Raw genomic sequence first — 24,881 nt, forward strand, 5'->3', positions numbered from 1 at the left:
GTGCTGTGTGTTTGTCTTATCCTTTATGCAGGTTGACTCCCATCTGTTTGTTTTACATGGTACACATTCCTCATACCTGTGTGCTTTAAAAGCATCTTTATCAGGAACAAAAATGTGGTTTGTCATAGTAACTTGTATTTATGTAGTATGTTTTGTTTTAACATCTTATTTCTTATTTTGGACAAAATCAATCATGTCTCTTAATTATTACTTAGTAACCTGTGCGTTTGTGTTTTTGTGGCAAAATCTTAAAATGAATTGCTTCTAATTCTGAAAGGGAGAAATAACCCCTGATTGTAGGTGAAAATAAATATAGTACTGTGTTGACTGCAATACGTGCCAGAGCAAAATAACACTATAGGAAATAGACCTAAAGACATTTATAGTAGTTGTTTCAATATTCAATTTACCACCATATCTCATCATATATATATATATATATAATATATAGTATATAATATATTATTTTTAGATTTTAGGGAAATTAACAATGTGATTGTACCAACACCAACACAAGCTTAATATCATGATTATTATTTAATTGCATTTACTATTTTCATTATCTTTTTTTAATAACTAGTAGGCTATTGTTACTCACTGTTACTTTTGATTATTTGGCAACTCAAGTCAAACGTCATGCCAATAAAGCCTATTCTATTATTGCAATGTAGTACAAGTATAAGTACACGTTAAGTACGGCACTTAATGAAATAACTGACATTAGCTTGATTTGGACACAAACATCTGTGTTGCTGTCCCGATAGCTACACAGCTTTTGTTAAATATATACGGCTCTCCAACCATGGATGCATTAACTCTAAAGAGGGTGTGCTCTGACGTGTTATGTGTGACGGGCGCTAGGGCCAATAGGATAACGAATATCTCTGCTCAGGATTTTGGACCAATGAGAATTCGCAAAAACATCAGTTCAGTTTGCTGGCCGTAGTCTGATTGGTGAATACTGTGAGAAGGCGTACGTGAGCTTGTCCTCGCCGTCGTCACGTTGAGGAAGTAAAACGAGCGAGCAGGAGATATATGAAGTGAAGAGGAGCCTGACAGTCATTTGACCAGTGTTACTTCACGACTTCCTAACCCTCTGAAAACCATGGCTCAGTAAGTTCTCAGACTAGTTTTTACTTATTTAGATAGTCGGTTAATTTTGAAAGGTTGTGGGTGATGCATGTGGTTGAATCACTGTAGACTTTGTAGTGGTTTCATTTGTTTTTAAATAATCTTCCTGATTAGTTAGCTTGTTGGCTAACCAGTTTTACTGTTGAGTAGAGATATATGTCTCAGCGTGAAAATAACCCAAAAAGCGTTGTTTATGTTTTTGTAAAAAATAGATTTTAAACATACGGGTTCAACATACATTGTTTCAAATGTATTTCATCTGAAAAGTCAGATATTATGATGGGAAGCTTTATTAAAGTCGTTGTTGATGCTCAGTCTGTGACCAGACAGACGCCCAGTAAATGTGATTATTTCTCTTCTCCTCACAGAGCAGACATTGCACTCATTGGTTTGGCTGTCATGGGCCAAAACCTCATCATGAACATGAATGACCATGGCTTTGTGGTAAGATGGTGACTTATGTGTTTAGTCCAAATATATATGGCAGTAAAACTCTTTCTACTTTACTCTTCTTAAGTTCACTCAGTGATCACCAAGCCTTTCCTCCAACAGGTCTGCGCCTACAACCGAACTGTGTCCAAGGTGCACGACTTCCTGAAAAATGAGGCGAAGGGCTCCAAGGTGATTGGAGCTGAGTCTCTGGAGGACATGGTGTCCAAGCTGAAGAAGCCCAGGAGGATCGTCCTGCTGGTTAAGGCTGGACAGGCTGTGGACGACTTCATTGACAAACTGGTTGGTATAGTTTCTGTGCTGAACTGTGCATGAATCCCTTAAGAAAAAATGAGTCTTACCTGGTTACTTCAACTGGCTTTGTTGTTCTTCAGGTTCCTCTTCTTGAGTCCGGGGATATCATCATTGATGGTGGCAACTCTGAATACAGAGACACAACAGTAAGTTGCACAGAATCACTGTCGAGCAGTACATTGTTTTCTCTCTTTGGATTTTCTCATTATGTTTGTTTATTTCTGTCGTACAGCGGCGGTGTCAGAGTATGAAGGCAAAGGGCTTGCTGTTTGTTGGCAGTGGAGTCAGTGGTGGAGAGGAGGGGGCACGCTATGGACCCTCACTGATGCCGGGAGGACATAAAGAGGCCTGGTAAGACAGCATAAACTTCTTAACTGCTCTCACTTTCACTTCACGCTACATGTTGGACAAAAGGCACACTTAGGAAAAAAAGGAAACAATGAAATCACTTTCTGCTGCTTTATTTTGAAGGCCACACATAAAAGACATCTTCCAGAGCATCGCTGCCAAGGTGGGAACAGGAGAGCCTTGTTGTGACTGGGTGAGTTTTTTTATATTTTCTAAGTTGTACCAGTTGTTTTTGTGTCGTCTCACAAACTAAATCTGACTGGCTTGCTTGTACAGGTTGGAGATGAGGGTGCAGGTCATTTTGTGAAAATGGTCCATAATGGCATTGAGTATGGAGACATGCAGCTGATTTGTGAGGCCTACCACCTGATGAAGGATGTCCTGGGAATGGACCACGATGAGATGGCACAGGTTAGCTACACTATCTATTCTTTATTAGTAATTGATGCTTCCTTCCAGCTCTTTAAAATCAACTGAAGATGATTTATGTGGCTGACTGTCTCATCACACTCGATAAATCCCTCAGGCTTTCGACAAGTGGAACAAGACAGAGTTGGATTCCTTCCTGATCGAGATAACAGCCAACATCCTAAAATTCCGTGACTCCGACAACACACATCTGTTGCCCAAGATCCGCGACAGTGCCGGACAGAAAGGCACGGGGAAGTGGACGGCCATTTCAGCCCTGGAGTACGGCACACCTGTGACTCTGATCGGTAAAAAAAAGAAAGGAGGTTTTAGACAAGGAAGTATCTGGTTTCCTTCTCTCTTCTTCCAGTGCTGGCAACTTCCAGTAAGCTTGGTTTGTCATAAAATGGCAAAGGACATTATGTCACAAATGAGCATTGGAAAATACAGTTGACCTCTTTGTGCACCTGCATCATTGAACAACATGTGCAGGAAAATGTAAAGCTTTTACCCAAATTGCTCTTTACCGTTTTTGTTATACTTCCAGTTGTTCTAATTGATTAATTCTTCCTAAATGTAAATTGCTTAATGTATTACGTTTCTTCTGTGTTCCTTAGTACCTAGGAATTGTTTGGTTTTTATTATATTGTAAATGGGGTCACATTGTATTTTCATCTTACATTCAACACTGCTTCAAAAAACGATAGGCCTAATAATGAGTTGTTTTGGCTGAAGTTTAGCATGGCCTGTGATCTTCTTTAAGAGAACGTGATGATATGTGGCTGCCACTAAGAAGATTGAAGGCTTTCCTAGAGGGCTGCGCATCTTAAGTGACATAAGGGGGATTTGTGATACTTTCCTCAGCTTTGCTCTTTGCTCTGAACGTCTCTGTTTTATAAACAGCAATGGACAAGGAAGTCATGTAGCAAGAGTAATTATCCGGAACAAAAGGTGTCATAATTGTATGTCCTGTGCGTCTAAACAGATACTTTTAATGCGTAGTGTAACTTAAAAGGACATGCATGATACACTTTTAGTCAAAGTTCAATCATGCAGAAACGTGCCTGTCACCAAATCCCTGCAACACTAGATTTATTTTTTTAAATATTTGTTTCCTCAATCCCTTGCAGTGCTGTATATAAAGAGAGATAGAGGCATTACAAAGGGCTTCATTGTGTGAGAGCTGATCCAGTCTCAGTGGAGCAGGCAGACAGGCCGGTACAGTGTGCAGTGTACTTTCCTCATCAGAACAGTTCCCTCTCTGGACATTTTCTCTCTGTCCCTCTGCCCCTTGGTCTGAGGATTGCCTCATCTGGCAGTGCTGCTCTTTGGCGAGTCATGCTGATTGACCAGTTGCTTTCCCCTTATCTTGATACAGCGGTGATTATAATTATCCATTGTAATGTCCCCTCTGGCACTGAAGTAGAAGTGGCAAGCCCTGTTTTTTAAAACTGTGTCGTCACTTTTGCTGAGTCATGCTGATCCTTGGGAATTGTTTCTATGTCAGCATGATGTTGCTATGGCCTGGGTTAGCCTAACCTGTGACATCATTTGTTGTGTCAGGTGACAGGACTATTAAATAGCTTTTTACCAAGATGTTATTGTGTGAAGCTCCAATAAAGTGACGTGTTTAGAGAGCTAACTTTGTTGTCCCTGTCTGTGCCGCCTCTCTCCCCCCGCTCCCCCTGTCTCTCCCTTCTCTGTACTTCAGGTGAGGCTGTCTTTGCCAGATGCCTGTCCTCTCTAAAGGATGAGCGAGTGGAGGCCAGCCGCAGCCTCTCAGGGCCACAGGGGGTCAAATTCAGCGGGGACAAGGCTGCCTTCCTGGAGGACATTAGAAAGGTAGAATACAGTCACACTCAGTTGCCATTTATTAGGAACTAAGTTAAATGTAATTGAATATAAACAGTCTTGAAATAAATTCAGTTTCTATTGAAATTGTTATGGAGAGAATAGATGCTTCTAGTTTACAATTTCATTTTTTATCAGAAACATTTTCAAGCGGTCAAGAACTTTCTTTTTTATGAATACCAAATATTATATATGTAGATGATGATAATAATAGATTCAATTTTTATAGCGCCTTTCAAGGGACTCAAGGCCGCTTTACTTGCTGTGAACAAACAAACAAACAAACAAGTGGGGCAAATAATAAAGTAAAACATTAAATAAATAGCAGTGGGAGTGGAAGCAGGGGGACTGTGATGGGTTAGGGGTCAAAGGCAATGGTGAACAGGTGAGTTTTCGATGACAACTTGAACATTTGTTTTTACAGTGACCAACAATAATTTAAAATAGTAACATTTTGAATCAAAGATTGACATTTTTGAAAACTAAAACGTTAAATCATCCTTCTCTCTCCAGGCCCTCTACGCCTCCAAGATCATCTCCTATGCGCAGGGCTTCATGTTGCTGCGGCAGGCGGCCAAAGAGTTCTGCTGGTCCCTGAACTACGGCGCGATCGCTCTGATGTGGAGAGGAGGCTGCATCATCCGAAGGTGCCATTAACCTTGTGTGTCCTCATACCTCTGCTGCCTTGTGCAACTTAATGTCAACAGGCTTATTTCATATTGATGGTGTAAACTGTGGTTAGGCAGTGCAAGAGAGACTTCTTGAGAAAGCAAGACAATTCATACATTTATTTTATTGATGTATTTTACTCTGTAAGATTTTAAATGTTGAATAATTCTATGTACTGAGGGTTAGGTCTTCCATACGTTTTAATTCAATTCTTAATAGCACCCTATAGGAAGTTGTGATTTCTATTTTGTCACTGCCCTGTGTGTCATGATGGAGTTAGAAATCTAGATGAAAACAATATGATCCTTTCTTTAAAGATTGAGGAAATTGTGGGTGTGGGTTTGCTTTGTGTAATCTGGTAAATAAGTTGTGTAAACCTTAATCAAATATAATACTCAGTATGACTTGCAATTTGTAGCCACCATTCAAACACTTTATCTTTTTTAAATAGATTTTTAGATAAGCTAGCTAAGATAGTTCCTTCTATGAGCTGAATCTTATTTTCACCACCGTTAGCTAACGCTGTCCTTCCCCTTCCTCCCCCCCCCCCCCCAGTGTCTTCCTGGGTGAAATCAAAGAGGCGTTTGACCGGGACGCTGAGCTGCAGAACTTGCTGCTGGACACTTTCTTCAGTAACGCAGTGCAGGACTGCCAGGTATGAGGAAGTAACCGAAGACCACTCTCCAACACCCACATTGGCAAAGACACACAACATAAGTTACTTCCTCTTTGTCAAAGAGTAGACGGCTCTTCTTGCTACATTCACACCAAACCAGGTGTCGCAACTTTTCTCAGGGTTGCGCGGCACTATGGGGCTTTGATTTCGTCATTGGCCTCCTCAGTGTGACGTTGGGTTGCGCAAACCCGGTATTTCTAAAGCGTTTCAGATAAATTAGGCTTCACTTTTAGAATTAGTATTATATTATTTGTAGAATTATATTCCAGTATTGGCTTCGTAGGAATGTTTTTCGACTTTTGTGGACAAGTATCTTAGCTTTTCCAATAACTCCACAAGTCCATATTCTGCTTGTAACACAAAGGAAGGGAGGAACTGACAAGTTATATTTAAAAGTTTTTTTTAAAACAATTTACTCTAATTCAATTTGAGGTATTATTAATTGAGGATTATGCATGAGGATTTTTCTGTGATGACTCTGTTAAATACGATGACAAAAACAAAACATTTGGTACAGCCCTCATCAGTCACATCAAATTACATTATCTTGATGAAAATAAAGCAGTTTTGTAACCCTTGTAATCTCTTTGTTTAGGATTCATGGCGCAGAACCGTCAGCACTGGAGTGCAGCACGGCATCCCGATGCCCTGTTTCACCACAGCTCTGTCCTTCTACGATGGGTACAGACATGAGAAGCTGCCAGCCAACCTCCTGCAGGTAACACGACAGCTGATGCTGCACCGCAGAGCCCACTGAGCGTATGGCCGAGTGTAGAGCATATCAGATTAAAAGGCTAGCGTGCAGCTGTTGTTTGTGTTGGGATCTTTGTCTTTAAGAACCCAACACTTGTATTATTTTTATTATTACATTGAATTTATAATGCACTTTCTTAGTACTCAAAGACACTCTTTTTAAACTTTTACTCATCTGTCTTTGGACTCTATTGGAATATATTTAACTACCTTGACATTTTAGATTTAGCTAAATTCCAAATATTACTGGTTTAACAGCACTATTTACCAGTTTTAACAGCAGTTAAATTAATCATTAGTATCTCTGCTACTGTGTCATACTTAGTTTTCTTGTTTTGTCTTTTATAGGCCCAGCGAGACTACTTTGGAGCCCACACTTATGAACTTCTGTCAAACCCTGGTAAATACATCCATACCAACTGGACTGGCCACGGTGGAAATGTCTCCTCATCCTCTTACAATGCTTAAGGATCATCTTCACACAACACCAAACACAGAAAAAAAGGAAGAAGAACATTTCTGTGACAAAATAGGAAATGTTACACATTCCATCTTTAGAAAATGCCTCAATATTTAAGAGCCAACCACAAATCCAACTCTTTATTCCTCTCGAAGATGTGCTGTTTTATTTATCAAGAATTTGAATCATAAATGATGTGTGTCGTGAACTCTACACCCTGTGTGTTTTGGTTTAGCGACTTTTATTACAGTCACAAGAGGCTAAGCAAAATAAGTTTTGACTTTATTCTGGATATTATGCTGGCTATCAGGCTAATGTTCACAGGTCACGTTTGCGCCAGGGTTTACGGTGTTAACACTGGATTAAGGTGAACCATTGCACTGTACTGTATTAGGCTAAATAAAGATTGTAATCCCTTTTATTATTAGCTTGAATGGTCTTTACGCTCTGGGTGCTGTCAACAGGTTTGGGATGTGTTTGTGTGCAGCACTAAATAAGGCAACAAGTGACATAAGTTGCCTGATATGTAAAACAGGATATTCAGTGTCTGGTGATATACACTTTGAATCACTGGCTTATTCAGGGTGTATCAATACATTTCTGAAGTAATAGTTTTCATATACAGTGAAAACTAATATTATATTATTATAAATAGGAATATATATAATCATACAAGCTAACAATGCCAACCTCCCCTACAGCTGTACAATCCTTTTAATGGCTATTTCTGTGAGATCAATGAAAACAAACTAAGGTCAGCACACTAGCCCCCTTAAGTGCAACTTATTAGCTCATCCACAAGTGATGCTTCAAGCTGAGGCTTTTCTTCAGACTTGCTTGGAAGGTAACTTGTTGATCTGCTAAGATACTGCACTCATGGGAGCTACATAACAACTGTACTTTATTTGATACTTCAGGGGTGACAAATACATCTGGTGACAAACAGTATTGGGATACTTCCACCAGATTTTTTTTATTCAAGTTAGTAGACTGGCTTATTAGAAAAGTGTGAACGATTCTCACAAAATCTGGAAATCCTGCTTTAAAAATGGTCCTTTGCAAGACTACACTTAATTTAAATTTCCATTCAGGTTTAGGGGTTATCTAGCTAAAAAACAGGGGTATAAACAAGATGTTTAGTGCTAATGGGTTGCAATATATGAAATGTTTAATAAACATTTTATGTATTGTGTGTTAAGTGATTGTCCAGCAGGTGGCCCTTAAACCCTGACACATGTTTTCTTTACACACTGAAAGTAATTCAAAATAATTGAAAACTTGGGCTAATACAACCACAAAGTTGCTTATGTGAAGACAAGATAAAGTAATATAACATGAAGAAATAATATATGGACATATAGCACAATAATCTTGGGTTATGAATTAATTCTGTTTTCTCAATGAAAAGCCCACTCCTCATGATAAATCAATGTAACATACATTCATCAGACATCCCTGTAGCCTAGAAATGCCTACATATGCTTAGCTTAGTTTGTCCTAAAAATGAAAGATGTATATTACATGATTGTGCAGTACAAAGTTGAGGTTTTACAAGCAGGAGACATCAAATGAATCATAAAAAATGGGCTGAGACTTGAGACTGTTAAAACAAGAAGGTATATAACTTTAATTTGAAAATACTGTACACGGCTCACATTTTAAGTATAATGCTAATTATCCAATTTGCTTCCACTGAGGAAGCTCACATGGGCAGTCTGATTTATTTGTAGGTAAGTGAGCACTTTTGCTTGGCCCTTTCATGTAATCTTGAATATTTTTAAGTCTCATATATTCACAAATGTCCAGTTCTTCATTGAAATATAATGGTAACAATGGCCAACATTTCCAAACCATACTGTCACAATGTACTAAATAGCAACATAAAATAGATTAAACACATTTACAACAGCTGGAAATCGGTCTCAAATGTATTAAATATTCGTCAGTGTTATGTTTATTATTTTTCTCAGTGCGCACCTTTTGTTTGGGCTCTTTGGGTGAATTTAAATGGTAATACTTCAATGGGTAAACGACGACCTTTTAGCTTTGCCCATTGCAAGAAAGAAACACGGAAAATACAAGAAGGTTGACCATATCACACTTCAATATATTTAAAAAAGAAGAAGAACGATAACCCGATGACCCGAAGTCAAACTAATACCTAATGTTTTTAATTTAAAAAATGTTGACATCCCTACGAAAACCAATAATGTACCCGCCCAACTGAATGATCTCATGGCTACAAAGTGCGCAGCCATTTTGTTAGCTAGCTTGAGGTTACAGAGGGTAGCCGTATTACTGCTGCAAATATTCTCCGTGGCCTTTACGATTTATATACCTAAATCTCACCGAATACATTATTGTGTCGGTGTGTTACAATTTCCGGCCACAAGCTCATTGACAAAGAGGACGACTCGTGTCTTTAATGACGGTAAATAGCGCGAAACTGAATTGTCATTCATTTTTCAAGCCAGCTTTTTAGCTAGCAAGCTAACTTGTTTACGCGTGCTGCAAGTGGAGAAGAACATAACGTGGTTTTCATGGCCGCGGGATATTGTATGTTAAAAAGCTGTTGAGTGAGTGTTAGCGTTTCACACGGTTTGTCTCCGTCCGTCTATCGTGTGCATTTTTGGTGCGTCACATTTAACAAACTCGACGCTACAAACGTGTGTGCATCGTCCCTGTGTTTAGCTTTAGCTCAGTTAGCTGCCTTCACTAGCAGCGACCAGCCAATACGTGACCATGTCCGAATTGTACATTCGCGTGGCCGAGGATGAAAACGAAGAGCCCATGGAGATCCCCTCAGAGGACGATGGGACCATTTTACTCTCCTCGGTAGCAGCACAGTTTCCAGGGGCGTGCGGGCTGCGGTACAGGAACCCGGAGTCCCAGTGCATGAGAGGGGTCCGGCTCGTGGAGGGGGTCCTGCATGCACCTGAGAACGACTGGGGAAACCTGGTGTATGTTGTCAATTACCCCAAAGGTGAGATGATGGTGTTAATGGCTTGGCCTTTCACAATAATATTATGCCTTAAAGTAGTTCTATATTGAACATATTTTATTTAGCAATTCTTGTTTTTATTTACTTAGGATCAACACCAATGCACACCAACGCATTCCCTTGTATGTCACAACGTTCTTGGCAATTAACTGTATTATGATTCCAACATTGTATGACCACAAATATGTTGCCAACCCTGTCCATAACGACTCAAATGCTGCTATTTTTAATGCTCACCAAGCTACAACAAAAATGAAATCCTACCTACATGCAGGTAGAATTTTAAATGGGGTTGGTATAAATATTGCAAACACCTTTTTAATATAAACCTCTGGAGCATCTTTGGTTTGAATTGCACTTAGCGAAGGGTTATCAGCCTAGGAGTGATTGGCTCTTTTTGTTTTTCCTTGTGTAACTCATATATTTATTCTCCACAGATAACAAAAGGAAGATGGAAGAAATAGATGCTGCCTCGGCTGTAAAAGTAAAAAGGGGCTTTCAGAAGACGTCAGATCTCATTGTCCTCGGGCTGCCGTGGAAAACATCAGAACAAGACCTGAAAGATTATTTCACTACCTTTGGGGAGGTCATCATGGTGCAGGTACAGACAACACGCCTCGCTCTGAAAATCTTTGCCGTCATTTCTTTGTCAGGCTAAGAGTGTAATAATTATATCTGGTTTTGTAAAAATTGTTATTTAAAGCTTGTATGTCTTCTGTATTTGCTCCAGGTCAAAAGAGATTTGAAGACTGGCAACTCAAAAGGATTTGGGTTTGTCCGGTTCACCGAGTATGAGACACAAACCAAAGTGGTCGCTCAGAGGCACATGATTGATGGACGATGGTGTGACTGCAAACTTCCCAACTCTAAGGTATTTTGGTCACCATTTTTAGCACATTGTATTGTTAAGAATCTCATTGTACAAATAAATAAGATTTTCTTTGGATCATGGGTCAGTTGATTAGTTATTGGTAGTCAATATCTGGATTTTTGTTGTTGGACATTTCTATTTAGCCATGCACATGAATATTGAGTTATTTTCCCTATTCATAATGTTGGTTAGAATCCTACCTGAAAAAACTCAACAATCATGTAGATGGCCGAACTTCCCGCTGTGCCTCTTTTCCTCTCAGGCGGGTCCCGATGAGCCCATGAGGAGCCGTAAAATCTTTGTCGGCCGCTGTACAGAGGACATGACCACAGATGAGCTGAGGCAGTACTTCATGCAGTATGGTGAAGTCACTGATGTCTTCATTCCAAAACCTTTTCGGGCATTTTCCTTTGTTACGTTTGCCGATGACCAGGTGAGATTCACTATAAAGTGTTATAAGTTGCAATATAAATTAAGGGTATAATAGTGACTGTAGTGATAATCTTCTCCTAACACTTTTCTCAGGTTGCCCAAGCCCTGTGTGGAGAGGACTTGATCATCAAGGGCATCAGCGTGCACATCTCCAACGCTGAGCCCAAACACAATAATAGTAGGCAAATGATGGATCGAGGGCGGTTTGGGGCTGGTGGGTTCAGTCAGGGCTATGGCAATAACCGTGGAGGGCTAGGCAGCGGTAGTGGGGGGGTTAACTTTGGGGCTCTCGGCCTTAACCCAGCAATGGTGGCGGCTGCCCAGGCAGCGCTGCAGAGCAGTTGGGGGATGATGGGCATGCTGGCTAACCAGCAGGGTCTGACCACGGCAGCAGGCACAGCCACTACGGCCCGAGACCCCACCTATAGCTCCTCCAGCACCAGTTACACCAGCCCCAGCTCAGCCAGCCTCGGCTGGGCGGCAGGCACCAACACCGCCTCCAACAGTGGCTTCAGCTCCGGCTTTGGTACCTCTATGGAGTCAAAGTCTTCTAGTTGGGGAGTGTAGATAGCTTGAAGCTTTTCAGTTGCTATTAGGCTAATCTGGTAAGTATACCTACAGCTGGGGACTGCTTATATCTTATGTTCCTATTACTAAAATATACTGCCTTTTATTTTGTTAAAGAGAAAGTTTATACTTGCGTGTGACTGATAATGTAGTCATGCATTGAATGGGTGAAAAGTTTAGTTTGTTAGTGGAAACTGCCACACTCCCTTTTTTTCTTCTTTTTTTTTAGAAAATGTTAAAGAGAGATGACTGTGCATGCGAGATAAATATTTATAAACATGCACGAGTATCTCGAGAGCCCCTCATCCCCTTTGTAAAACGGGCTTATTATAATTGTATATCTGTATGCAGTTGATTGCTTATTTTGTTTGTTTTTGTTGTGGTCTTTGGAAACGCCTTCATGAAAATCTCTTCTGCAGTTCACCAACTTTTCCCCAATTTCCCGGGAGGAAGCGCCTCATTGGCAGCAATGTTCGACCGGTCTCAGTATCAATTCCCCTCTTCCCATGTGTAAATGCTTTGCCATCAAAGAACACAGCTTCACTCTGCATATACTGTGTTAGACGGTGGGTGTTGTCTTTTTTCCTCTCACCTTTTTATGGATATAGAAATCTTGTCTGCTCTTTTCACTTCTCAAGCTCAATGAGTGGGATTGATGTTGGGCCGAGTGAGTGAGCGAACGGGAGGGCAAAATGAAAGAAGTGTGAGAAGGACTGTTTGTGCATTTTTTTTTTTTAAAGAAACAAATGCCTGCGAGAGTTGAGAAGAACCAGTGGCTTTGTGCGAGTGTGAGAGGAAGAAGCAAGTACGAGTGTGCCCCTAATGACATCACAAGGACATTTATCGCGTCTTGAGATCCCTTATGGTCTCTGCTTTCTCTCATTGTTTTCTATCAACCTTATTAATTCTTTAAAAAATAGTGAAATGTCAAGTGCTTTGAGTATATGTACGTTTTTTGTAGCTTTCTCTTGCTGTCTGATTTGATGTGAATGCTGTGTCTGGTTGTGTGCTTTATTTTTCTCCTTGTTACCACCCTCTTTGTGTGAAAATGTGACTTTGTGTTCGTGAAGTCTGTGTGGGGAAAACACTGAAAGTGTGTTGAAGTTTGAGGTTGATATGGAGAATGTTTGTCTGACAAGTTCCCATTGAAAGTTTGGGTTTGAAGTGGTTACGAATGCATTTTCTATGTTTTGTGAATCAAAGGGAAGTCTGAAATAAAACTGAATTTGACTAGGTATAATACAATCTTGACAGTGGCTTATTTTTAACGTAACATTAATTGAACTGCCAACACTTTAATTCACATGTATAGGGACCTCGGACACGGACAGCCCAGGTTTTCGTCTGAATCCGGGTTGGAGTCAGTTATGGAGAAGCTGAAGACATTGTTGGGGCACCGGCACAAACCAACAATGGAATTGCTGCACGACTGCCTTAATCCTGAAAAGGATCTTCTTCACCTCACTAGCAAGAAAACCTTGGACCATCACAAAACCAAATTTAGAGCGGACCATCCTCAATTGGGCTGAGGTATTTGTTTATACCTACAAGGGTCACAAAAAGGACCAAAGTCACACCTGCAATTGGTAGTGGTCATACATATTTTTCCAAATATGTGCAACACAAAGTCTGCCTTTTTAACCTACAACATGCATCTGTCAGTAAATGCTTTACTTTGTCATCGTTACAGTCTATTAATTTAAGTATTAAGTGGTAGGTTTATTTTCAATGTGATCGAAAATAATTTCAATAAGGCAGGATGTGTTGTCTGTTCTGATTGTAAATTGGTTGGAATGTTTAAGCTAAGATTTTCAAAGGGACTTAAAGAACTGATTGAACGTGCCAGCAGGAATTCACACTTTCTGTATTGAAATATTTTAGTATTGCGGTGTAAAATAAAGGTTTTGAGTTTTTAATTGCCTGTCGTCTTTCATATAGATTTATATAAGTATTTGATTCACCTGGCTCTACCTCTAGCTCCCTGTCTTAAGGTGTTTCATGCCTTCAATACAATGCTTTTTTTCAGATATTGTATAGAAGACATGATTTGGTCCATTGGCTAAACTATGCCTAAAGGAGTCCATGTTTGTAGTTATGCTGCTGGCTGTTAGCAGGTGTAATGGTCTGCCTGTTGGTGCGGATGTGCTAATTTATAAAAAGCTTTTGGGACAAGAATCTCGAATCACCTTATTTATCACGAAATATTAACCTTTGGGCTGTGAACAGTTGGCACAGTTGTGTTTTTCTATGCCTGTGGGGTAGTAAAAGTTCCTCTGGGATGCACAGCCGCGCTGAAGAGGCGTGTGGTTGGATGCAAACCTGAAAGACATTCCTGCTGGATTTCAATGATTAAGTGACTGTATGTCAGTTTAAAAATAAAAAAGATCAGATCATAAAGCCTGTAGATAATTCTTTCGTTACTCTAAATTAAATGTAAAAGAGCAGAGTGTAAAGTTGTCTAAAAACATTTTTGTGTGTGAAGAAAGTGAGAAATTATAAAGTTCTGATTGGATTCATTCATTTAAAAGATTTATACACAAATAATTTGAACATATATCAATATGTTTTCATACAAAGGCTTTTTTTGCATTACATTTACCAGCAACAGACATCCCTTCATACCTTTAATGAAAAAGAACCTCACTGCTGTGGGAACTCGGTGTGAATTGATTTGCTTTTTCATATTGATAGTAGGTTGAGTGGATCTTCCAGAACAGGGAGAACAAGGTCCTCCAGCTTCTCTCTGAGGTATCTCTCCCCTGGATCCATGTACCTGCACTGTCCTTTAATCCTTCCTGCTTCTGCTTCCTCTGCTCCTTCTGCGGTTCCTTCAGAGACAAACTCCGGTTCAAATAATTTGTTTTCAATCTTTCAAATGTCCAAGTGAGGATGCTGTTAATACCTAAAGAAAGAGAGGCCTGAGAATGCTTACAAGCCACCAACACAACTCAAATTTGATATATTATAGGGAATGATAATGATCAATGTTTCATTGATTGGTAACATAAATATGATCTCTGACAAGACTTAATATAAAGACCAGCTGGATATATCTCTCACTCTCTTGTGATGGCTGCTTTGTTCAATTTGCTGGGCCCAAGAGTTCAACACTTTTAATCTCAATCAGATCCGATCAGATTTTGAAATCCCCTTTTTTGTGATCCATGATCAGACAAATCGGCCAAATGTTGTCCCTGGAGTTCAAAGCAAGTCAGGATAGGATCAACCTGATCCAGATTACGATTTTTCAAGATGACTAGATCCTGAATATCAGTGCTTTAATCCTACCGATCGCCATCTAGTGGACATGAAAAACAATACAAGGAAGACAAGAGACCACATTGCAGAGACATCTATTGTCCGCGATTACTTTTGAAAGGTGACGACAGATGATGGATTTTTTTTTGTTGAAGATATTTTTTCTTTAATCTAAATTACATTTGTGATTGACAATCTTTGCTGTGATACTTTTATGAGCATAAACATTTATGTCATGAACATTTGGTTGAAAACAAAATAGGCCACCACAAACGTGAGCAAAAATGGAAAAAATAAAAAGTATTTCCCATGAAGGCTAAAAATTGTGTATTATTTCAGTTAACAAACGTTGCCATCTTATTTAAATTGAAACATATTTTAAAATAAATTGTACAGTACATTTTGCTCTGGTAATCCACTGGAAATCCACCCCTCTGGTGGGATCAGAATAATCCAGTTTTTTGGGATCAAACTGATCCCAATCCTGTGTTGTCGGTTTGAACTACCCATTTTGAAGATTTTATCCAGATTAAAGTTTGGATTGGATTTCCTGATCTGATCGGATATCAAAGTGATCCTAATCCTGTTTTTTGGTTTTGAACTCCCCAAAATCCAAATCTGATTTGATCAGATAGGGATTAAACGTTTTGAACTCCTGGGCCCTGAATATCAGAATTTGATACCTGATTTTTCATTTACTGCACAAGAGGTACAATAAACCCAATAAAAAGACCACCAACAATGAATTGATGCTACTAATAAGTAATGTCTGTGTTAAAGCCGGATACAACTTGTTGTTCTGTACCATAGACCTCCCTTGTTGTCAAGAAGCTTTTAGGAACACAGTGTTTCTGCACTGCAGTTTATTTCAGATTAAATACACCATCCAGCTGCCAGATATACTCACCTATGCAGCTATTACCAGAATGAATATATTCACCTGCAAATGACCTATTTACCACTATTTGAGTTTACTAAAATGTATAATCTACCTATTTATATGTCTATATCTCTAGTAGGCAACAATGGGCTTGGGCAGTATTGTTTATTTTAGAGTTATGTAAATCTGGGGTACCCTGTACATTTCTCATCACGTAGGTTAAATAATGTTAGACACACTAGGTTAGCGGATGGTTGCCACCCCTGTATTTTTGCTTTGTCCAGTTCTGAGTAGCTAGTTAGTGAGTGTTTGAGTTTTGGTTTCAGAGGATAGATGTAGAGATAGGCTTGGTTTTGTTATACTTATTTCTTTTGTTTGGCACAATCTCCTTTGTTTCCTCCTCCTCCTCCTCACTTAAAGAGAATCTATGGTCAGTATTCTTTGTTGCACAAAGAATAAAACTTTTTGTTGACCTTTACGCTGACTCCCTCATTTTATTGGTTTTTGTGTTATTGTCTCCAGGTCCCCTAGACCTTAGTGGGGACGTAACAGTCTTTACGTGCCTTAAGAAAATTAAAAGTGTCATGAGAATCTAAGATATACAGCAGTGCAAGTCAAAATATAGGGCTAAAATATAAACATAAATAAAAAAATATTTAATAATAAACACAACATTTTACCAAGCTGCATTAAAGGGTGGTTGTTGACATCCACTCTCTGTTTATTGGTGTATCAGAAATCCAGGAAGTAGAGGATGTTTGATCTTGATGAAACCCATCAGCATGTGTTGTGTGCTCTTCCTCTGCCTGCTCCATTATGCATCATCAGGCTGACTGGTGTCCCCTTGCTGCTGCTTTGTCCACAGATGACTCAGCGCCTCCTCCTCCACCTGCACCGGGCTCTAATGGCCTCTCCTGCTCTAGTGCTACCTCCGCCTGGCATCCGGCCTCATAAAGAGCACAAGGCCATTAATTGTAGAGAATGTTCTGTCCTTTGGTCTCATGAAGCATTAGAGGGGGAGGGAGAGCAGCACAGACATTTTGTTTCATTAACCAATGGGAGTATTCCTAACAATCAGAGTAGCAATCATATGTAGAGGGCCAGGGCCAGGGCCTGCCCTAGGCATTTTGGTGCCCTAGGCGAGATTATGATTTGGTGCCCCCCCCCTCCAAGCAATACACAATATATAAAGAATAAATGAAAAATCTACAAAAACTGAAACTTATTGACATGTTGGTTATATACATAAAGAAGGTTTCAAATGTATTCATTATTGTATGAACATGTTTTAATTGGGGGGTGGACGTCACATCCTCTTGGGGGGTCCGGGGGTATAACCCCCGTAAAGTTTTTTTTAACAATTTAAAGTAAAATGCTTCAATCTGGTGCACTTTGAGAGCCCAATTACTAGAGACTAGATCTAGGTGGTACAACTCTAAACACCCATCTGAAAAAGATCGGTTTACATTTTAATAATCAATTAAGCATATGAACATAACCAATAACCTACCATAGCCAAAAACAAGTAAATGTAACTTGTTTTATTTTTGTTGTTCACTCATATCTTATTTTACCTAGTTAACATTTATTTAGTAATGCACATTTTTTAATATCTCCAGTTTTTAACGATATTTTTGGTTACTGTATACATTGGAATTATTTAAAACCTGTTGTTATTTATCCTAATAATTATAAAGGTGTGCCTTGGAAATATTTGTTTACATAAATTGTGATAAAACCGTTTGAGACCCACTGAGATAACTTAGACTAAAGTGAACTATCTAAACACTCAGTCCTTTACCTCACTGAGCTGTAGTTATCAGCCTCAATCTGGCGACCACCTAGTTCGCCAGTGCCAACGGCCGGCCCTGTAGAGGGCTCCCACTGCCTGGTTCTGGTGTGTGAAGTGTTTGGATGTAGTAAAGTGTATGAATGACAGTGTTTATATTGTTTGTTCTGCTGTGTTCCCCTTCAGGATCAAAGCTCTGACATGAGGATTCGAAAAAGGAGGTCTTTGAAGCGTCCCAGGACGGTTGAATAAAAGCCATTGCAGCACAGGTGCAATGAGGTGAGGCTTTGTTAACTGTGAGAGCAGGTGTAAGAGCATCTGTGACGCACTGCTGACAGGTACAATGTCCCTCACTGCTCTGGGGGGCTTGTGGGGGTTGGGAAAGAAGTCTGTTTGTTTTAGCAGTTTAGAGTTTTGTTTGGTTAGTTTATTTTTGTTTTATAAGTGATAAACGCATAAAGTAAAGTGAAACCAGCTAAACTAAACTGACATAAATAGGTGTACACCTACCCTTTATACATGAATTATACTGTATCTGATGTCTTTGAGTGTACCGCTAAAATGTACAAAGAGTGGCACCCAAGAAATGTATTTCATTTTTGTTTTCTTAATACAGATTATAGCATACCACCATAAATTATTTAAAAATGTTATTCCCTGTTTTGAAGTTTAATCTTTCTTTATTTGCCATACGTTTACAATTTCTGAGAGTTTTACAGGATATAAATGTGCTGAATTATGATTCATATTTAGATAGACTTAACGTAATGTTTTTTCAAAATGTATTATAATAAGGTGAGAATCCAACACCCAACTGACCAGTGTGACAGCTACACACTTATTATGTGCAGAAAAACCTTGTTAAATCCTACATAACTCTATTTTAATATTTTTGTGGATACCCCACTAAGTTTCCATAATGATGAACCATGGCAGGATAGATTTAAAAATATATGTGCCTAAGAATATATAACAAATATTTGTATTTGATTGAATGGATCCTTAAAACCTGTTTTTCACACATGCTGGAAACAATGATCATTCTTTGAGACTTTTTTTCTCACTTTAACATGTCAAAACAAACACACCTGGGATGTTTCCTCCTCCAAAGTGACATCTGCCCACTTACCTACAAATAGTCAGGGTCAAACTGCCCGTGTAAGCTCTCATCAGTGGAAGCAAAATGGATCAGATAAGATTTGGGGTCTCATTTAAAACTGTGTGAGTATCAAAATTGAAAATCGAAAATACTTAAAGGACGCATCATTTTCAGATTTGAACTTAATAATACCTTCTTATTTTACCCAGTGTTTTTCATTGTTTTATCCTGAGGAGTGCGCTTTCCATTCAGAAAAGAGAATGGATTGATACCCCAACAGCAAGATTAACAGGTACAAATATTTTTCTGTTATAAAAAACAATTGGTTATGGTACTTCTTTCAAGTATTACCTCAGAAATGTTTTGCGTTTCAGAAGGAGATGTGTCATGTTTTTCTGATTGCATGGAGATGTGGATTCACAATGCGAGGATTGAAGGGCTGGGGCTCTGGCTGTCTGGGGCCTTAAAGATCCGAGGTAGTTCTTTCTGACACAACAAGGGACAAAATATTGACATGGATATGAGATCAAATGCCTCAAAATCTCCTTTATCTTTCTGCAAGTCAACCTGGCTTCTCTGGATCAACTCAACCTGCAGCTGTCTTCCTGTGGACTCTCACTGCACAAAGACCCTGACAACAACTTTATTTTTAGAGTCAGCTACACTGGATGTTTGGTCCAGCAACAGGTAGGTCACTCTTTTAAGAAATATGTAATTCATATAAACAAAGCTGGGCCTTGTGGTGATAATTATCTGGTTGCTATGTATCTTTCAGGATGGCCATCATGTCCTGAATTTGAATTTGGTGAAGAGGATAAACAGATTTGGAGGCAGACCTCACAGTGTGATGATGAAGTGTCCGCTGGTTTCTGTGCTGCCCAGCAGAGAGAAGATCCAGTGTGACCCGGAGTACATCCAGGTAACTGCCGACTGCAGTATTCATAAAGTTTCACTGTTTTCATTGGACGTTTCTACATAACCAAGTGTTTTGCTTTGTTATTCTGATACAATTTGTATTTGCCTGTAGGTGACCAGACAAGTTGCCTATGACAACTGGGACAATGAGGTAGACATTGAAATAAATCACTCAATGCTTTGATGAAATCACGCTTCAAAATATGATTGCATGACAAATGTGAACAAATAGCCTGCAGTGGAAGAAGGTATTGGGTAGCTCGGTAAACGTATTTATTCAACAGGGTAGAAAGGGTTATTGGTGTGAAAATTCTAAAGTATTAACATGAAAATATACAAAAAGCAAGATTGCTAGTCCCATTTCAGAATAATACATTCAATTTAATGTGATTCTAATTATTAATGTGTTAATCACCTAATGTTGCAGTTGGTACTGAATTATATACTGCTTAATAATTTATAATTTACCATATTATATTTGGTGATTTATAGTCTATCTCAATAATGTAAACCTGCAAAGTAAGTGAAGCTGTCAAATGAACATAGTGAAGTATAAGACTCAATATTTTCCCTTAAAATGTTGCAGTAGAACTATAAACTAGCATACAATTAGTGAAGTAGCCTATTCAGGTATTGTACTTGTTCATGTACTTAGCCTTCTATCAACTACTTTAAAAATCTTTGAGAAGGTGTTTGGAAAATAAAAAGAGAACAGAGGAGTTTTGTCTCACCGTGGTTTTGTGTTTAATATTTGCTGGTTCAGCTGCAGTGGTCTCTGTCTCTGAGCGATCAGCTGATCGTGGCTCTGGAGGACGCCAGCCTGATCCAGATGAACATCGACATGAGAGGCTCAGACATCACAGTCCAGGGCAGGAGGGGGGAGGTTCTGAGCCCTGTCACAGTAGGTTTATCTTACAGCATCCTGCCACCTAATGGCCTCTGGCAACATTACAACTGAGGTTCAGATCATCACTGTGTTTTGGTCTGTCTGTGGTTCACACAGGTGATGGAAGATGAGGGGGACTTCTTGGCCTTGAAGCTGGTCAGTGGTCAGTACGCCTACAGTATGGAAGCTACATGCCCAAAAGGTCAGTACTGGAAGTTATTTTCTTTTCTCTTCCCCTAAACTGTAGGGTGTTTACCCCAGTCAGTACTCTGTAGGTACTCAGATCCTGCATAAGGAAAAATCCTGCATTCAGACACCTAAGTCAAAATATATATTTGGAAAGATACGGATGTATTTACAGGGTAATGAATATATGTGTATATATACATTCTATTTGACTCTTGCAGCCGGTCAAGGTGGAGCTAAACCTTTTAACTTCTTTATATTAAATTTGCTATTGTTTTTTTTTTAGTATGTTTCCCCAAAGAAAAAGGGTTATTAGATGATCAATGAGGATTGGAAAGGAGAACAAACTAAGTTCTAATAAACACATTTGGATTTAGTTTTTGAAATTTAAAAATGTTGTGGTCACAAGCCGGAAGTCAATGATTTGAAAGGGCTCTAGTCTAGTACATCTGTCATGAATATAGTTTTAAATATTGTAAAAATATGAAAATATAAATAAAAGAGCTTCAAAAGTGTGCTTGATTAAATGTAATTCCAGCAACTCATTGTATCCCCTTTCAGTGAACACATCCACAGCAGAGGAGACTGTGCTGCACATTTTCAAACGGCGTATGGGTCTAACCAAGCGAGGCAGCCGGGACAACGAAGCTCTGACTGTCAGTGACGTGTGGGTGAACCAGACGGATAACTTCACCTTGCACGAGACAAGTGCCTTTGTGACACTGATTATTCCTACTGCCCAAATACTCCAGACCAAGGTTGGTGCTCATGGTGGTTCATTTTCTGTTTCTGACATTTCTTAAAGTCTAAGTTCTATGTGTCATTTAAGGATTCATTATGGTGTGTTTGTTTTAAAGACCTGTTCAGACAGCAAGCGCCTCCTGCAGCCGTTCTACCGGGTGGATGTTGTGCTCACCTTCAAAGAGACACATCACAAAATGCAGTGGAGCATGGAGAACACCCTGCCATGCACAGGTGAGTGTGTTGCTGATGAACACAGTAAAACTAAAGTGGTGATTAATTATGGGATGATATTTTGACCACTAGCCATTGAAAGGCTTTTACTGTGGAGTCACACCAGGCACTTACTTTTGTTTGTTGCTCAGTCAATTAATCATTGAACTTTATGTAGCACCTTTCAAACAATTCAAAGTGAGAGAGAAGTGAGAACAGAGGTGATTGATGGAAAACAAACACAACAGAGAGAAATAAAACTTTAAAATAAAATAATACAATCCCATACTTTTGAACACCTAAAACGTATAATTTAGATGCAGATAATCTTCATGGCGAAAATATTTATTTATCTATTTTCATCTGTTGATTTAGCATGTGTTTCCTTTGCATACAAACAAGTGTCCAGATCATAAAATCAATCAGATAATTAAGACATTTTTAAAAGACATCTTACAAATATTCTGATTTCATTATTTATTTGAGTCTGAGTTGGTCTACATTAAAATGTTGCCACATTGTTCCTAAAAGTACAACTACACACTCCCTTTGTCAAAACATATTTATGAATAGTTATATTCTTTTTATAATTATTTCTTTTGAAAAGTTGAACTTACTGGGCTCAATATTTCTTACATTCCTTTACCGAAGGCTTGCAAGTTCAGCCTCATGCTTGTGTGAGTTACATACCGGGTCATGATTGTCTTTTAAACTAGTTGTGATGTGCGTATATGTCCACGTGTTACAATCAGATTTCCGATGAACACAGACATTTCCCCCCTTCAGCATTTACATGCAAAAACACCTTTCAAGTGTCAAACTCTGCACATCATCTTCGTGAAGCTCAAACATCCAAGAAAAGTTAGAATAAGCAAAACCAATTTCTGAGTGGAGAAGGACTTTAACTAGCAAATCAAGTTGGTGGAAAGTAAAAAATACAGCGCTGCTTTAGTTTCTGGAGTTACTGCATGCTGAAAGAGACCACTCTTTATTTTTCTTAAATCTTAATCTGTACATATATGGCAGCCATTCCATTCCAGTGTCTGTTGAATTCAAACACAGAGAAATGTTGCCAGTAGTTTATAGAATAATAAAAAAATGATTTTACTAAAACACATACCTATAAATAATAAAACCACAGAAACTGATAATGCTGCAGTGGTCTCTTATTTTTTTCAGAACTGTATGTTACTAATGTTACTCCTTCAGCTGAAATCCAAATATTATAAATATAGACTCATAAATATCATTTTTGAATGTTAATGAATTTACTGTAACTAAATTATGCAATTATACGTCCACAGCCAGGCCAGCTGCATCACACAGGACCCCCCCTCCTCCTGGTCCCAACACCACAGCCCGCTCCACTCTGAACTTTAAACCCCAGAGTTCAGCTACAGAACAGACGCTGTTGGACCGCTTAAATGTGAGAGCTCCATACAAAGAAACAACATCAACGTTTTCCACAACTATTCCACCTCGCACACAGACTGAGGACAGCAGCTCTCATTCCCACACTGATGATCTGTCAAAGAGTCAAAGTGGAAATGTGTCTTCTTGGTTTGACGGAGACACCAATTAAACTGAAATAAGCTTTTTTGATTCTCTAAATGTGACCATACGTACTTCAGGAGATTCAGATTTCCTTCAGTCATCAGCTGAACCATCAGAAACATCTGCCCTCCAAACAGCTGCACCTGAACCAGGATACCAACAATTTGACACAACAAGAGGGAATAAAGAAAAGCAGAGAAGACTGAAGTGGATCTGGGAAGACTAGAAAACGGACAGAAACAGCACTGTCCATTTGGCCTAATCTCTATAATCTAAAGAAATCAACCTTTTCCAATATCCCATGATACAACCTGTATTTCATTTTAGGTGTAAGCTTGGAAAACCACATTTGAATTACCAAAGTAAAAGACTGATGTATTTCAATTCAAACACAATGTTTCCATTACTTAAAACTCCATATGTTTTTTTACATTTAATTTCGTTGGTCTTGTTTTTACAAGTGCCAACACACTACAGTTACAGTTTCATCTCAGTGACAACTTTTGCTTTTATGCATTTTGACTCTCATTGTCATTGGTGCTTTGTGTCTGTTTGCAGTCTTGAAAGGTGACGCTGTGGTCAGTCAGCGCTGTGAAGGTTGATTATACATACAGAAATACATCCAGGCCCCTGCCAGCCGCTGCCTGAGGGGGGATATTATCCAGAGGCAGACAAGGCAGGCGTTAAATAAACATGTCTCTACCCGAGCAGCACAACAGGCTGACGTAGAGAAGACCCTGCAGCCTGCCACCATCCAGAGAAGAGGCTCGTAATAAAGACTTTATATTTAACAGAGACTTTAAACTGATTTTCAGAGGCTTTATGTATCAACACATTACAAATGGACACCTTTTAATTTAGTTTTTCTCTTCTGATAAAAATTAATACATTTTCTGGCAAAAATCAGCTGTGATGTTGCTAAATGTGCCTTTGCTGCAGTACGCTGAACCAACAGGAGAGGGCACTGTTGCATGTGTTTTCAGAAAACCTCGCAAGGCCAGCCTGAAGTGGCTCATTTTAACATTAACACATTTTACTTCAATTTATTTTCATTTTTTTAGTTATTATATGTCTTCATTGACAGATGAGCTGTATGTAAGTCATGACCACTGAAAATAGCAAAATCTAGATGAAAGAAGATTTTATATTATTTTGAATTGTCATCTTTGCCAATGTAGTTAAATAATTGCTTTAAATATATACCTTAAATGTATTTCTTGCCATCAATTATTATTTGGAGTGAAATGACTGAAGATGTTTCTCCTTTGTTCCCAGCCTTTTTTTCCACCTGTGTTATTGTGACCTCCTGGTATGCACCAAAGGGTCTGTAAATGATAACAGTGCAGTGTTACGCAGTTACATGCATCATATACAATGGGCTGTGGGGCAGAAAATCTAAACTTCCTTGTGCCTTTGGTCCCCATCTGCTCAGTGAACTTATGAGCAGGA

General features: G+C 39.0%; 3 protein-coding genes across 7 annotated transcripts; all 3 read left to right on the forward strand.

Annotated features, from left to right (window-relative positions):
• Positions 1–1,007: 1,007 nt before the first annotated feature.
• Positions 1,008–7,461, forward strand: pgd (phosphogluconate dehydrogenase). Its single transcript, XM_010781173.1, has 13 exons — positions 1,008–1,113; positions 1,500–1,575; positions 1,684–1,863; positions 1,956–2,021; positions 2,108–2,226; positions 2,347–2,416; positions 2,500–2,634; positions 2,750–2,939; positions 4,343–4,473; positions 4,996–5,129; positions 5,707–5,806; positions 6,423–6,545; positions 6,929–7,461. The coding sequence occupies exons 1-13, from the start codon at positions 1,106–1,108 to the stop codon at positions 7,046–7,048; spliced, it is 1,452 nt and encodes a 483-aa protein (XP_010779475.1). The 5' UTR covers positions 1,008–1,105; the 3' UTR covers positions 7,049–7,461.
• A 1,833-nt stretch (positions 7,462–9,294) lies between these two features.
• Positions 9,295–13,827, forward strand: tardbpa (TAR DNA binding protein a). 5 transcript variants are annotated; one of them, XR_799302.1, is made up of 7 exons: positions 9,295–10,023; positions 10,479–10,642; positions 10,772–10,912; positions 11,175–11,345; positions 11,438–11,522; positions 12,331–12,477; positions 13,224–13,827. XR_799302.1 is itself a non-coding variant. In XM_010781175.1 (6 exons), exons 1-6 carry the CDS (start codon positions 9,783–9,785, stop codon positions 12,423–12,425), a joined length of 897 nt encoding a protein of 298 aa, XP_010779477.1. In that variant the 5' UTR covers positions 9,303–9,782; the 3' UTR covers positions 12,426–13,156. The 5 variants fall into 5 exon arrangements, 2 of the variants coding, with proteins under 2 accessions (XP_010779477.1, XP_010779476.1); XR_799301.1 differs by having other exon boundaries at positions 9,303–10,023; positions 11,438–11,949; XR_799300.1 differs by having other exon boundaries at positions 9,303–10,023; positions 11,438–12,477.
• Positions 13,828–18,078: 4,251 nt separating this feature from the next.
• Positions 18,079–23,602, forward strand: ciroz (ciliated left-right organizer protein containing ZP-N domains). The gene is made up of 12 exons (XM_010781176.1): positions 18,079–18,117; positions 18,950–19,059; positions 19,147–19,229; positions 19,312–19,413; positions 19,500–19,624; positions 19,713–19,856; positions 19,965–20,003; positions 20,616–20,753; positions 20,856–20,940; positions 21,486–21,682; positions 21,782–21,899; positions 23,183–23,602. The coding sequence occupies exons 2-12, from the start codon at positions 19,022–19,024 to the stop codon at positions 23,458–23,460; spliced, it is 1,347 nt and encodes a 448-aa protein (XP_010779478.1). The 5' UTR covers positions 18,079–18,117; positions 18,950–19,021; the 3' UTR covers positions 23,461–23,602.
• Positions 23,603–24,881: the final 1,279 nt, after the last annotated feature.

Source organism: Notothenia coriiceps, unplaced genomic scaffold (assembly GCF_000735185.1).
Source record: "Notothenia coriiceps isolate Sejong01 unplaced genomic scaffold, NC01 NC01_scaffold00022862, whole genome shotgun sequence".
Taxonomy (NCBI): Eukaryota; Metazoa; Chordata; class Actinopteri; order Perciformes; family Nototheniidae; genus Notothenia; species Notothenia coriiceps.